This window comes from Hesperophylax consimilis, chromosome 26, assembly GCF_061612785.1.
Source record: "Hesperophylax consimilis isolate HC1 chromosome 26, BYU_Hcon_1.0, whole genome shotgun sequence".
In the NCBI taxonomy this organism is placed as follows: domain Eukaryota; kingdom Metazoa; phylum Arthropoda; class Insecta; order Trichoptera; family Limnephilidae; genus Hesperophylax; species Hesperophylax consimilis.
Window position 1 is genome coordinate 17,018,886 of NC_142861.1, and position 16,155 is coordinate 17,035,040.

The window sequence follows — 16,155 nt, forward strand, 5'->3', positions numbered from 1 at the left end:
ATGTGACCAAATTATACTACAGATTCGAGACACACAAAAAGCTTCCCAGTTGATTAAGGATTTGTGATATTCATGCGAGAAACATTAACAACAGCCATATCACACCAATTGATATATAACATAAAGTCATGATTTTACCTAAGGCGGTACTTAGACCTTTATAGTTCCCAAAAAGACAACCTGCCCTGTCGTTTTGGAAAATATTGTATAGAGGAAAGGATGATTGATGTCCATTTGCACGGACCTCAGAACTCGGCCAGACCTCGCACGGAATAGAAAACCTAAGGAATTATGAAAAATTTCTGAGAGTTATATTATATTATTATTTAACAAATGACAGAGCAAATAGTGTATTGATTTTGGCTGCTCTTGGGACAGCCTACTTTTGAAAAAATCCTCTGTAATAAAAATAATAAATGGCAATGTTGAATGCAGAGTTATTTGCTGCTGTACATCTGGTATACTGAGGCAAAAACCTGGATGCTAAAAAGAAGAAAATCAAGATAAAATATAAAGGATTCTTCATGGGAGTATTTACAAATTTGCACGAATAGTTAAAGATTTTCAGATAGTCAAAACGATTTTATTTTCTGAGGAAAATAATTTCCCTCAGAGACTATATCATCTTTGGGAATGCGGTACGGAGGGTCTTTTTGATGAGAGGAAGGAGTAATCTTTAAGAGACTCGTGTTGTAGGAGGGAGGATACACAGAAACCGGCAAATTGTTCCACAGCCGAGCTGTTGTTGAACTGTAGAACTGTGAGTCGTAGAAACGACATATTCTCAAATGACAATTGTCAACCCTGTACAAATATTGGGCTCTCGTTTGGCGTGTTTCCATACTTTCTTCTGAGCATCTTCCATTGAAATAGATGTAAAACAAGAACAGCATTCACACCTGACGCCTGTGCTCTAAAGATTGTAATCCTTTTGTTAACGCTTTGTACTCAATTTTTTTTATAAGGTATACCAGATACTCCATAGAGTGTAGTGCAAAAATATGAGAAAAAATTTCATTATTTTTTGAAAATTATAAACAAGTATTTTTTTGTAAGGCAGTAAATAAAAAATGTAGTTATGTTAAGAAATGTATAATACAAGACAAAATATAACATTCTTCTGCAATACATACACAACCATCTATCCAATAGGATGCATGATCTGGGTGACAAGTTTGGGGGTACTATGTATTGATATATTTATTGACTTTATTTATAGAATCAAGCGTAATCTATACGAGCACTTTGTTTACTCGTAAATAAGAGAATTTTATTTAAGTATTTTTCTGAAATGTAAATTTGGTACCTAATTTAATTTTAAAATAAAATTGAACCTACCATAGAGATTCCAATGAATCCTTTATGAACCAATAATAATATAGTGATTTGTTTTCGGGGTATTATGCCGTATTGCACTATCTCCTTCTTTAGCCAACGTTTCGGACAGCATTGCAGTGTCCATTATCACTAAACATCTGCCCTGATGATGGACACTGCGATGCTGTTGGAAACGTTGACCAAATAAGGAGGAAGCGCAACACGGCATAATACTTTTGGCCGTGAAAATATCAAATGATAACCAATCATAATAAGTCAAAAAATATACGACTTTCGAAATTAAGGCGATGCCATACGTAGTAATGCAAAATCATGTGTTTTTGGTTTGAAAATTTGGTCGCCTAGAAATGTTTCAGATGCTTTAATTAAATACTCCGAGTAGAATACATCTTGGCCTTTGACATAATCGAATATTTTTTAGATAAATCTTTTTATAAGCCCTGAAAAAAATAATGTAAAGGCCTATGAAAACTGCTTTAAAGTTCAAAATCTTCTACTTACGAACCCATTTTAGGTTATGATTTTATTGTATAATGTGGCAAATTAAGTTATTTATAAAATGATCGAAAAAAAAAAATATTTATGCCTGAACATCCACAAAATAAATTAAAAGGCACTTTTTGGCCATGTTTTTTTCTTGCATAAATCAAAACAGTTGGTGTTAAGCGGGAATTTAAACCTTATCGCAATCTACCTATGGGTTGTTATTGATAGCGGCTCAATTTAAAATATTACACGATAGTGCATCGCCATTGGTAAGTAAAATAAATCATTTTGAAGAGCGCACATTTGAATGTAGGTATTTGTCATCGAGTTATATATAAATAGAGTCTACATTCCTTGCAATATCAGTGTGAAATATTGTTCCCGTACGGAAAGTAGGAAGTGCGGAGTGGCGGCTGTTGATGTCACCCGAATCCTTGCGAACGTGAATGAATCGAACGGACGGGTCAAAGGAGACCAGCGTCCGCGAGTTTTTAACATTACTCAATTTACGCGACTACTGATTATGGTAAAACCTTACTTACCGATCAAAGGTTAAACCATTGCTTTTCCTTATATTTTCCGTGATATCTCACATCGGACAATAAGGAAGTTGAGTGAAAAATATTTTGACTTATAAAAAATATGTTCATGTAGATCAAAAAATATCGATTCTAAATATATAAATATATTTCTATATTATTATTCTTAGAATTAGTTAAACGTTCTTGAAAAAGCATTAAATAGCAATAGACTGTATACGCTCCACGATTGGTCGAAAGAATTCTGACGTCACATCTGTCGTGACTTGTACGTACAACGGATCACCTATGGTGCATCTCTTTATATTACATGAGAGATGGTCGGTTTAGATAAGAGAGGTGTATAGGCCAAACGTTTATTTGGGTTTGTCAAATATATGTACGTATTTGTTGTTATTATTATATGAAATGGATTTCTAAAGATACATATTCGTATAGTGCTTTATAATAATATGTTGTTTATTGCATAAGTTAGAAGTTTTTATTATTATACATGTCACATAGCATGTGATACACTTCAGGCCGCCGGCCGCCCAGAAAAGTCTCACAGTGAACTGGGCTGTAAACCGTTATTTTACTTTTGGTCTTTACTTTTCTGCGCGGTGGTCCTGAATTCTCGCGGGGCACCTCAACAAATAGCGACGGGAATACCGTACTGGGCAGGAAAAGCAAATATTCTAACTTAAAATATTAATTTAACCATGAAATCTTAATCAATTTTCTTTTTTTTTAATAACATCAATTCTAATAGACGGTTAACATTGGTAAAAAAATTACTGGAATTCCTTATTGAAGAATTAATTTTTTTTCCATACAAAATGCTTAAGCGACGTGGTTCTTACAGTTTGAATGACGTCACACCCACACCCCGCCTCTTACCGCTCGGATTCCGCTCGTTTTGGCGGGCTTAATAAAATTCAAACTTTGAGAATTAATTTAACTATGAAAACAAAAATAAAAAAAATACTCGTATTTAAGTTTGAATGCGAACATTGATAAAAAAAAATAAAAAAAATGGACTCAACTTCCTTATTATCCGACATGCGTGGCCCATATTTCGAACGCCAAAGCTGTCTTTATCTATGTACCTCAATGGTATTTGTGCTAATTGTATTATTATTATTGTATGTTTGTTTCAAATTGGGAAAAAATAGTTTGGATTAAGAATTTCCCGAATATGATATAATTAATATACAATAAATAACAAATAAACACTGTGGTCGTCACATTTATATCAGATATCATTTGGGAAGAATTGGATCTCTGTTCTACCGGAATTTCCCCATCGCAAAATCATGTGTTTTTGGTTGGAAAATTTAATCGCTTAGAAATATCATAGATAATTAAATACTGCGAGTAGAACACATATTACATAGAACGCCTTTGAAATGATTTGAAGTATTTTTATAAGCCCAGAAGAAAAAATTGTCAGATCTATAAGAACTACTTAAAAGTTAAAAATCTCCTAAGTACGAACCTCTTTTCGGTTATGGTATTTGTATAATGTGGCAAATAAAATTCTTTACAAAATTATGGTAAAACCACAGACATAGGAATTAATAGACGAGAAGATAATGGCGAGGGGTAAAATCAACTGTTGAAGAACGAAGGGGGTTAAGCTGACTGTGATTCGTCAATAAATCAATCTGACAGTAAATAGGCATCTCGCATTATAATATCACCATTTAGTTCTTAAAAGTAAAATCTGCTTTTGAATGAATAGACATTTTTACATGGGAGCGCAAATTACTCGCCACGTTATGAACTAATTTGCGAAGTCCAAATTCGGCAAAGTAAATTTCTTCTGTTTGCAGAGTCGTAGTTAGTTTCAGAGTATTTAGTTAAGACACTTTTACAAATGTTTCATAATTTACCTACCCCAGTAAACAACGATGAGCACACTTGAGAATCGCTACATTGTGATGTGATAGTATATGTTTCTAAAACTGATCCATATAATACGGTGTGAATAAGCTTAAAATAAAGTAAAATAATGCTTACTTATGGAATGTAATACGACAATTGGGTTTATTCTCTTTTTCACATCTATTTTTACAAGTTTTCATATAACAAGTCAACATTTTGCCGTGTTATTTCGTAAAATGAACCGATGATGCCTCGACCATAGTTCGCACAAGAATGATGACGTCACGTTTTCTAATTTCACTTGAGGCCATACGCGAGCACAGCCGGCTCCAATGGAACCGGTATGGGGAGTGGGGATAATACGCTTTTAATCACTTAGGGCAGGTCTACTAATATTCATATGTCTATGGGTAAAACATTTAAATATGTGTGCCTTTTTGTCACTTTTTGGAGATGTTTTTTTCTTGCGTAAATCAAAAACTGGCGGCTGGTGTTAAGCAGGAATTTAAACCTTATCGCCAACTTCATAAGGAGTGTTTTTGTTAGCGGCTTGATTCCAAATATAACGATTCCCAATTTCTACCGATTTATGATAAGGTTCTCATAAACTCTTTCAGTTTTTAAGTTCCAAAAAAATATATGTTATTTTTAAGATAATATCTGTACATTTTTTATGCCGAAACGTTAATTATTTGAAATTCCCTCGATAGAAAAAACTCGCAAATTTCCGAAAATTATTAAAAACACGTTTTGTTTTGTTATTTAATATGTTATAGGTGTGAAAAAATTCGGTGTATCTTTAAATGCTACTAAGTCAATTTCAAACGAGTCGTGTTTTACTAAATATTTTCTCCATTGGTTATCGTTTTTAATGGTAACTGGATAAATCATCACAATGATAATTCATCACATCTTTAAAAAGTTATATAAAGTCATGGAAAGTGATGAAACAAAAACTTTATTAACTGGGTTATGTAGGATAGGTTAGGTTAAAACTTTTTTTTTTCATCGTTTCTAATGACTTTATATCACTTTTTAAAAGTGTGTTGAATTGTCGCTGTGTTGAGTTATCATGGAACCGTTTTTAATATAAGGGCGCTCCCCCTAAAACTTTTATTTACTTATCTCCCTTTCAAACCATCTTTGAAAGATTACTATGGGCCCTCTAGGCTTTTTAACAAATTAAAATAATAATGTCATGCAAATTCAATGATTGTCAAATGTTTTATGAAATGATGTGTAAATTGAATTGAAATTGTATTACGAACAGTAAAAAAATGAAACAAGCAATAATGATATCAAGATACATTTATTTTGTATTTTTTTAAATCTTAATAATACTTAAATATTATACATAGTATTTATTATATGAAGGCTTATTGCCAGATGGCAATTATAAAAAATAATCAAATCTAAATAAAGTAAATATTATTACTTTTTTATATTTAATCTTATACCCAAAACCAAAGTACGGTCTGAAAATAAATGCAGTAAAATCAACAACTTTTTTTTACATTTTCTTTTTTTAGATGTTATTAATTTATGAGAATCGAACCTTCTTCCACAGGGATTGGAGTCAGCTGTGCTAATAACTGAATCAAATCTGATTGGGAACCATCGTATATGTAACTGCTATAATGTCATCTAATTTCAGAGAAATGCACATATGTCCATGTGTGTATGCTTGATTGCCACCAAAAGTTGACAGAATGCATTGTCTTTGACAACGAATCTATCTGCCGAGTTGCAGCTCGATCAGATGTCGGGAAGTGGGTTAATTTTCACTTCAAAGATTTTTTAAAAATTTCATAAGCTAACCGCGCATGTGCGCTGCTTGGACGTTTTACTCGTACTGCAGAATATTACAACATACGGTACAAAATCTTATATGTTACTTCGATGACCTCCGCACACCAGATATGATACGTAGTTAAAATTAAATGGTTATGTGTACGATATAGTTAAAGTTGGATGATTTTCGCCATGAAGATGATCTTGTAGCCCTCTACAATCATGCAGATGAATGGATGATCAGCCTCAAATAGTCCTTTTTTTTGGAGTACTTGCAGTGAAGTGAACCGGAATTTCAATACTGTAACGGAAAATATAGTAAAATAAGACATTTGATTTAAAATGGAAAAAATAGTAAAATTAAATATATGTAACTACGTTATTCTAGATTTTAATTTAGTTACACAAAACAGTTTATAATGTAACTGTTTTTTATCCAACTGCTTTTCTCTCAAAAGGTAGGTAAACACAGATATGTAGGTGCAGCAGGACCACCAAAGCGAAAAGGACGCAGCCCTACGATGAAAAATTTAAATATTCAAATTCAGTAAATCATAATGGTAAAATTGAGTAAAAATTTCCGAAATTATTGTTTTTCTTGTTATTTGTATCAAGTAGTAAGTTAGAAACATGAGGAAGCTAAAAGCCAAAAATGTGTATATTCTTGGTATACATTTTATTGTAGGTAATAGGCATTAAAATCGCTTGACAAACGGAGTCTAGAAACGTGGGATTTCAAGCACAAAACTGGTTTTTATTTATTTTGTAAATAATTTTATAATAAAGCAAAAAAGTTAATCAAGTGAAACTGTCACAGATAACCTTAGCTATAATATTGTTTTTTTTTAAGTTGTTTCCTTTATGCGTTCATACATTTCTATTGAAAAAATATTTTTTAGTAGTTTACTTACATTTATATTTTTTATTTATTAATTTATTTTTTTATTTGTATTCTACTCAAGCGAAACGATAAGAAAACCTTCAATTTATCTAAAGCATATTTTTTGGTATTCATAATGTACACCAATTTGTTATAAAGGTTAATCAAAATAGTGATTTGGCATTAAGCTTCGCCTTAATATAACCCTTGGCTAGGAGGATTACGAAAGAATCCATAAAATCAAAACAATCCTTAAGTTCGGACATTAGATAAGAAAGCCCTAGAAAGCCCTAGAAGAAGTATGTATTTTTAAAGAATACTTTTTTTTGTATGTATATATAAATACAGAGAATGATCCTGTTAAAAAAGTGATAGTATAACAAATTCCTGATAAAATATTAGTCATTCAGAATATATGGAGAATGTGTGTTCTTTTCTGAATAGAAATCATGACAGACATATGACGTGTTTTCCGCCATCCTCATAAAACGTTCACTTTTAACTGATACTTTGTTAGGAACTCTGTCAATTTATTCGTTAAGGCGATGCACTACGTCGTGTAATATTTTAAATCGAGCCGTTATTAATAACACCCCTTACGTAGATGGCGATAAGGTTTAAATTCCCACTTAACACCATCCATTTTGATTTATGCAAGAAAAAAACAAGGCCAAAAAGTGCATTTTATTTTATTTTGTGGATGTTCAGGCATAAATATTTAATTTTTTTCCGATCATTTTATAAATAACTTAATTTGCCACATTAAACAATAAAATCACAACCGAAAATGGGTTCGTAAGTAGGAGATTTTGAACTTTAAAGCAGTTTTCATAGGCCTTATTCATTATTTTTTTCTGGACTTATAAAAAGACTTATCTAAAAAATACTCTATTATTTCAAAGGTTAAGATGTATTCTACTCGCAGTATTTAATTAAAGCATCTGAAACATTTCTAGGCGACCAAATTTTCAAACCAAAAACACATGATTTTGCATTACTACATAGTGCATCGCCTTAAAGGCCTAGACTCCCGTTTTTAACAGGAAGACGAAATATTTGACCAGATTTTTAATAAATTAACAGTATTTTTTTATCAGTAAGCTTTCTAATAAATTCTTTTAAAGTATACCCACAATATCGTCAGCCATCTTATCTTATCTGTCACTTTCTGAGTATTTATCTAGATGTTCCTAATTGAAAGTATTGAAGGTATTTAGAATAATAAAGTGTTAAATGTTACTTCTTACGCTAATATCCAACATTTGTGAATTTCCCAGAGAAGATGGTTTCCCGGTCACGGACCAATGAGAAAAAGAATGGGCGATTGGCTGTGAAGTATATCCGGGGTTTGAAAGATGGAGCGGCACTTCCAAAGCCAAAGATTGCTATAATAAATTTAATATGAATTAATTAGTAGCGTTACTCTTCAACGAAATTTAGCAGCGAGCAGGCACTGGACAGACATTCCCAAGAAGCATGATCTACCAGAGGTTCTCAACCGCAGCTCTCTAGATCAGAGGTTCCCAAACTTTTTTTCCCCGTAGACCACTTGCCAAATATTTTTTTCCGTAGACCCCCTGCCTGCCGAATATTGAATTTTCCTAAAACTATTAACGTCCCATGTGATAATCATTTATTTTTTTGGTAAAAAGATTCCCTTCCCTTGCCTGCCCTACAACCAGGTGGCGATATAGTTCCTCTGTTTTTGCATTGTGCAGACAAGGGCACCCTTGTGAGGTATTACACCAAATGAAAATGAAGCACGATAAGCAATGTGAATTTCTTTCTGTAGCTGGCCCTACAGAACTGCCCCTTAAGTTATTTGTCAGTGCTTATTCCGGTCATTTCTTCTTGTCACATGTTTTCCGATTTTTCAATGTTCCATTTCGATAGTCAAAATGTCCTTAAACTTAGTTTTGAAGTCTGTGTAAAGTACATTTAAATGTTGAACGTCATTATTACCCTGGACGTTTTTCAAAAACAAGTTGGGGAACTAGGAAAATTCGCGGCTTCCAATGTGCAATGTTTTTGCTTGAATATATTAATTCTGACGAGAAAAGGAACGTAGACTCTATTTATATACCTCAATTAACAACTTTACGAATTATAAAAATGCAAATATCAAATAAGTAATTTCTCAGTCTTTGTGTTAGGTCTATTGTGTCATTTACAGAACTCGGAAAATGTTGACTTGAGGTAAATGTACCCCCATTTGAATGTCGTGGAACCCCAATTTTTTTTCTCGCTGACATAGACCCCCAGCAAGCCGATATCGACCCCTGGGGTCCATATAGACCACTTTGGGAACCTCTGCTCTAGATTATTTGTAACCTGGAAATGCTGTATTTCTAAAATTAAAAAAAACTCCTTTCCTACGACTTAGTTGAATGTATTAGGAAAACATGTTTTATTATTCCTCTGACCCCATTTCAACACTTCACCCGTCACCATTTGCCCTCAAAGCCAAAATCATCTGAAATAATATAAGGTATATTTGCGGTACGTTCCAGAGCGGAAGATACTCTCAAGTAACACTTTGGTATAAGACCATCATTCAGTATTGAAGCGTTGCTATTTGGTCCAGATCTGAATAGCCAGGTACTTCCCCACCTTCCTCTTCTCCATCTCCTTCTTCGCTCAACTACTTTCAGCCTCACAACATACCCCAATTGCGTATGCCATAGTCTCACTGGTTCCGGACAGTGGACATATAAAAAAGGTACGTATGAATGAACTTTTAACGTCTTAGGAACAGGGAAAGTTTATGAATAATATAACACAATAAAAACAAGTAAAAAGATTTACATAAAATATATCAAAACCAAGAATGGTTTTTGTAGAATCTTCCTCCAAGTGTAGAACTGAACTGCTGAACAAAATTGTTTTTAAACAATAATTCTCCAATATATCGTGTACATCTTGTTAGATGTTTGATATTATCCAACTTACAGATTTAAATTATAATCATACTTATTTATTAATAATATAGTTTGATTTCGTCAAAGTTTGTACCCTCACAGTTATGCCTGCAAGCCGCCAAGTCGGAAGCCAAATAAACGTATAAACTTTACGCCATCAATCGCCGACGAATCTGTCAAAAGTCAACGAAAGTTTCAGGGTTGCTATATTTAAAACAAAATCAGTATGAAAATGTATAAAAATACTTAAAGAAAACCTAAAATGAAACATTTGGTAACATTTTCGTAATCTCAGTAAAAATTAAATCTACTCTATACAGGGTGTATCGGCACGTACCCGACAAATTTTAACCAGCTATTCCTTAGCATATTTGGAGTAAAAAATCTTACATGCACTTTGCTGTCCGGTAACGTTTTTTTTTAATAAAAGATTTATTATTCATATTTTCACCACATGTCACCACTGTTTTATCCTTTGTCAAAGTTTGAAAACCCATCTGGCAAATATTTTATTTGAATTCCGTTGAATAATGCACGTGTGTACCTATATTGGCGCACACTTACAATCACAACGAAATGGCACGGCACCATTCGTCTCATTTTTAACTATTATTCTTTAGTGTGTGCGAAAGAGCGAAGACGCTTTTTGACGTACTTGCTTATAACAGCTGTTGAACACGAAACGCAATGCCAATGACAGTGATGTAGTGTGGAAATTTTATTTTTTTTTGTTTTTAATTGTAAAAAAAATTCTACCGGACAGCAAAGTGCCCATAACATTTTTTACTCCAAATGTGCTAAGGAATAGCTGGTTAAAGTTTGTCGGGTTAGTGCCGATACACCCTGTATACTCTATCAACAAGATATTTTCCAAGTCATTACAATAACCACGCAAGTGACGTATTTAGAATTAAATAGAAAAGTTAACCTATATAGGAATACAGGGACGTACCTGACTTCCTTCCAGTGATTCCTGACATTATTTGGAGTAAAAAACGAAAATAAAATTTTGCCACCGGTGAAATTTTAGGTTGATTTAAACAAAACATTTCAGCTTCATAGTTTAACATTTGCTCCCACAGAGCGGTGAAATCATACTGGCCCCGTAAGCCACACTCATTGTGTTGTGCCCGGTTGCCCTAGTGCCATCTCCTCTCCCTTCTTTCCCCCATGAATAGGACAGATGCATTACAGATTCCTTTCGATTTATAGCTTTGAATGAATCCTAAATTGCACTAAACTTTTACAAGAATTTGGTTACCAGCACGGAGGCTAATATACATGCAAAGGAAATATATTCCCTTAAATTTTGAATTTCGCTTTGTTCCCGCGTTGTCGATAAAGCAGTGCTTCACAATTATAATGTCAAGGTCAAAACTGACAGATGATGTACGACGTGGAAAACAAAACAGAACACAAACTAAGACAGATTGTTCAAAAATCAGATTTTTACAAAAGAAAGTAAGGAAAGATTTTTGGAATCTAATATATATTATAAAAAGAAACTTGTGTTTCCCTTCCCGCCTAATTTTCTTCACAACCAGCCAATGCCACCCACCGGTGGTTAGGGGCCGTTCAAGTATTATGTAAGCACTATAGGGGGGCAGGGGGGTCTTTGCTTTGCTTATTTTTGATGACATGGGGGAGTGGGGGTCGAGATAGTGATTACGTCAGCACTGCTCAGCAGTAGTTATTTTTTTTTTACACATTAGCAACCCACACATTGTCTATGTTTGAAAACCGAATACATATTCGGGGATTCCCACAAATAATTAATACGTTTAGGTACTTGCTTAGGAGCGAATGGGGGAATTACCGCGCGTCAAAATTTCTTTCATCAATCTATTGTTTCGTTTCAGTACGATTGACGATTTGACGTGTTGTAAGCAAATCAAAGCAAGTTAATATTTGTGTTACCGTTGATCCTCTTTCGCCAAAGTTGAATTGTTTATAAAACAGAATACATTAACAGAAAAATGCATATAGGTACCAATTTTTACATAAGCATGGGAGGGGGGAGGGGGGTAAGAGCTTTGCTTACTTTTGGTGACAAGGGGGAAGAGGGGGTAAATAATTGTAATAAATCTGCTTACGTAATACTTGAACGGCCCCTTATGGTGGTAGATAGCCATTGGTGTCACATCGAACATAAGAGAGTTTGGTGGGGGTGGCTGAGCGTGGGTGCGAGTGGATGATGATAATATGCTTTATTATGGGAAGGCCGCGAATGCTTCAGATTATTTCAGAATGGGCCCACCAACTGTGTCAGTGAGTCTGTAAGGTTCCAGAAAGTTCATGAAGGATCATGAAGGATCTTGAATGCTCTAGAAGGTTCTGGAAGGAGAAAGTTCAAAAAGGTTCTATAAGGTGAGTCTAGAAGGATCCGAAAAGTTCGAGAACGCTCTTGAAAGTTTTGGTAAGAGCCACAGAAATGCGTGGCGGGATACAGCTAGTAAAAATTATAAAAGGATATTGGAAAGAAATTGACTTAATTAAGTAAAATGTCATTTCTGTGTTTTTTACAGGTAGGAGAGTTGGTAAAAAGCGTGTTAGTTTAGTGATGTAAAACTGATAAAATAAAACTTTATTTTTTGCAGAGCAACACAAGTATTTTATTAATCAATTGAATTCGAATTTTAATTTTTTTTATGATGAATACATTTACAAATCAAATTAAAAAACTACTCTTCTCTTTTAAGTATATGTTTATGTATTTTAGGTAATTGAATGACAGAATTATATTTTTGTAACTCTCGCCACGAAAAGGATGTCGGTTTGGTCATTTGTGATCATGCAGATGAATGGGTGATCAGCTTCGAATTGTTTGGGATCTGGTTTGTGATAAACAGCTGAGATAGCTGCAAACACCAATCCTGAAAATAAAAATATTAAAATATATGAAAAAATTCTTAAATAGCATTAAATATAATAATACGTACTATACTAGTTCGCAAACAAAATAAGGTGCGCAGACGCACGTCGTCTTTTAATAAGGTGTTCAGAAAGGGCGTGATTTATTAGTAGCTCGCTAGTACTTGTCGGTGGCTTATCACGTGGCACTCGCTTCCCACACATGTATGGGGTGTAAGTTATATGTGTTAACAATAACAAGGTCATTATTACTCCATCTACGGCGTATAATGATAAGTTGTGTGTTTCCGTAGTATCAAATTCAATACTATTCCATCTAATGGGTGTACTGATAAGTTATGCATGTTTAAACACTAACAAGGTCAATATTACTTTATCTAAGGGGTGTACTGATACGTTATACGCGTTTTAATGCTAACAAGGTCAATATTACTCTATCTAAGGGGTGTACTGATACGTTATACGCCTTTTAATGCTAACAAGGTCAATATTACTCTATCTAAGGGGTGTACTGATACGTTATACGCGTTTTAATGCTAACAAGGTCAATATTACTCTATCTATGGGGTGTACTGATACGTTATACGCCTTTTAATGCTAACAAGGTCAATATTACTCTATCTAAGGAATAAACTGATACGTTATACACGTTTTAATATTAACAAAGTCAATATTACTCTATTTATGGAGTATGATTAAAATTTATATGTGTTTTCACAGTAAGAAGAGTAATATTACAACATCGAGGGGGTGTACTGATACTTTATACACGTTTTAATACTAACAAGGTCAATATTACTCTATCTAAGGGGTGTACTGATACGTTATACGCGTTTAAATGCTAACAAGGTCAATATTACTCTATCTAAGGGGTGTACTGATACGTTATACGCGTTTAAATGCTAACAAGGTCAATATTACTCTATCTAAGGGGTGTACTGATACGTTATACGCGTTTAAATGCTAACAAGGTCAATATTACTCTATCTAAGGGGTGTACTGATACGTTATACGCGTTTAAATGCTAACAAGGTCAATATTACTCTATCTAAGGGGTGTACTGATACGTTATACGCGTTTAAATGCTAACAAGGTCAATATTACTCTATCTAAGGGGTGTACTGATACGTTATACGCGTTTAAATGCTAACAAGGTCAATATTACTCTATCTAAGGGGTGTACTGATACGTTATACGCGTTTAAATGCTAACAAGGTCAATATTACTCTATCTAAGGGGTGTACTGATACGTTATACGCGTTTAAATGCTAACAAGGTCAATATTACTCTATCTAAGGGGTGTACTGATACGTTATACGCGTTTAAATGCTAACAAGGTCAATATTACTCTATCTAAGGGGTGTACTGATACGTTATACGCGTTTAAATGCTAACAAGGTCAATATTACTCTATCTAAGGGGTGTACTGATACGTTATACGCGTTTAAATGCTAACAAGGTCAATATTACTCTATCTAAGGGGTGTACTGATACGTTATACGCGTTTAAATGCTAACAAGGTCAATATTACTCTATCTAAGGGGTGTACTGATACGTTATACGCGTTTAAATGCTAACAAGGTCAATATTACTCTATCTAAGGGGTGTACTGATACGTTATACGCGTTTAAATGCTAACAAGGTCAATATTACTCTATCTAAGGGGTGTACTGATACGTTATACGCGTTTCAATACTAACAAGGTCAATATTACTCTATCTATGGAGTATGATTTTTATGTGTGTTTTAGTTATATGTGTTTTCACAGTAAGAAGAGTAATATTACACCATCTAGGTGGTGTACTGATACGTTAAACACGTTTTAATACTAACAAGGTCAATATTACTAGATCTATGGAGTATGATTAAAAGTTATATGTGTTTTCACAGTAAGAAAAGTAATATTACACCATCTAGGTGGTGTACTGATACGTTATACACGTTTTAATACTAACAAGGTCAATATTACTCTATCTAAGGGGTGTACTGATACGTTATACGCGTTTTAATGCTAACAAGGTCAATATTACTCTATCTAAGGGGTGTACTGATACGTTATACGCGTTTTAATACTAACAAGGTCAATATTACTCTATCTATGGAGTATGATTAAAAGTTATATGTGTTTTCACAGTAAGAAGAGTAATATTACAGCATCTAAGGGGTTTGATGACAGGTTACATACGTTTTAACAATAATTAAATAAATATTACTCCATGTTTGTTGTGTAATGATAAGTTATTGACAATAATGGGGTCAAAATAACTCCTTACGCTTAATATTTACTCAATTAGCAAGTTTCCCCGTAAAGGCGGTTTGTCCATTGTTGTCGATCAAAGCGAAATAGAAAGGATGATCAGCCGTGAAGGAATTTTGTTTGGGAGGCTTCATGCCCGGGAAAGCCATCGAAATGATCACTACCTCTGGAATAAAACATAAATAGAGAGTTATTACGATATTTTATATACCTAGTATATTTGCGGCACATTCCAGGGTAGTGGATACTTTCAATACGGCCATGATTAAACACCATTAAGAATGAAAACGCTGCTTGCAATGGCTTTAGTCGTGTTGGGCGAGGAGATTTGAGTGCTAGGTACTTCCTCACCTTCCTCTTCCATGCCTCCTTCCCCTCCCCACTATCTCCAGTCTTACAACATCAACCACAATTGGGGATACTATAGTCTCACTGGCTTCAGACGCCAGACGGTAAGGAACAGTTAGGACTCTTGAACAGTATTCAAATTTTTCAGTCAAAAGTCATTATCTTCAGTTCGTTTGCATCTCTTTCCTCCAGTTTTTACAATTCCTGATTTAATTTGTTGAAGATCTATCTCCAAGTTAAAAAGATAAATATATTTTAACATTGAAGAATAAGATATTATTAATAAATTTAAATGGAAAACGAAACAGAAATAGACACAGAAAACAAACAAAAAACGGTCGCAATTGTGGATTGAGCCCACGACCTTTGTCTTATCAGTGAGCTTATTATCAATGGATAAAAATTACGAAAAATAATCAGATCTCAGCCGAGACCTTTACCTTTTTTTACTTTCTGTGTCATTTTCTGTTTCGTCTTTTGTTTTGATTTATTAATATTATTTTCTTCTTCAATGATTAAATATTATATTGATCTGTATAATCTTCAAAAGGTATTCCAATACATTAAACAAAATAATATATACTTTTTATTTATAAATTTGAATGTATATAATATATTAAGTACACATATTTCACCAATGAGACTACTTGACTACTCCCTTGTGAGATTGCAGCTAGAATAAGCATCTCTTGTATGGTCACCTATTGAAAATTAGTAATTTACACCGCTTGGAGAAAGTACATAGGAACTTTCTTAGATATATTGACATAACCTGTGTAGGGTAAATTATAGGGAGTTTTCACCCACATTCTTGTGAGGCTGGTACCACTGTGAACCTGCCCGCGATACCTCGCGCGGCAA

General features: G+C 33.8%; 1 protein-coding gene across 17 annotated transcripts in view; it reads right to left on the bottom strand.

Annotated features, from left to right (window-relative positions):
* LOC149411205 (antichymotrypsin-2-like) overlaps positions 1-16,155 on the bottom strand; it is a 126,721-nt gene that overhangs the window by 25,256 nt on the left and 85,310 nt on the right. Inside the window, exons 9-10 of one of the 17 annotated variants that reach the window (XM_089647398.1) lie at positions 8,148-8,285; positions 6,184-6,321 (exon numbers count right to left, since the gene is read on the bottom strand). The exons of 12 other annotated variants lie outside the window; for them this stretch is intronic. In XM_089647398.1, the coding sequence (XP_089503524.1) occupies positions 8,149-8,285 (137 nt within the window). In that variant the 3' untranslated portion in view covers positions 6,184-6,321; position 8,148. Of the gene's footprint in view, positions 1-138; positions 282-6,129; positions 6,322-8,147; positions 8,286-12,410; positions 12,692-14,962; positions 15,113-16,155 lie in introns of those variants that run through there. 4 more of the 17 variants (XM_089647405.1, XM_089647411.1, XM_089647397.1 and 1 more) reach the window with 4 other exon arrangements.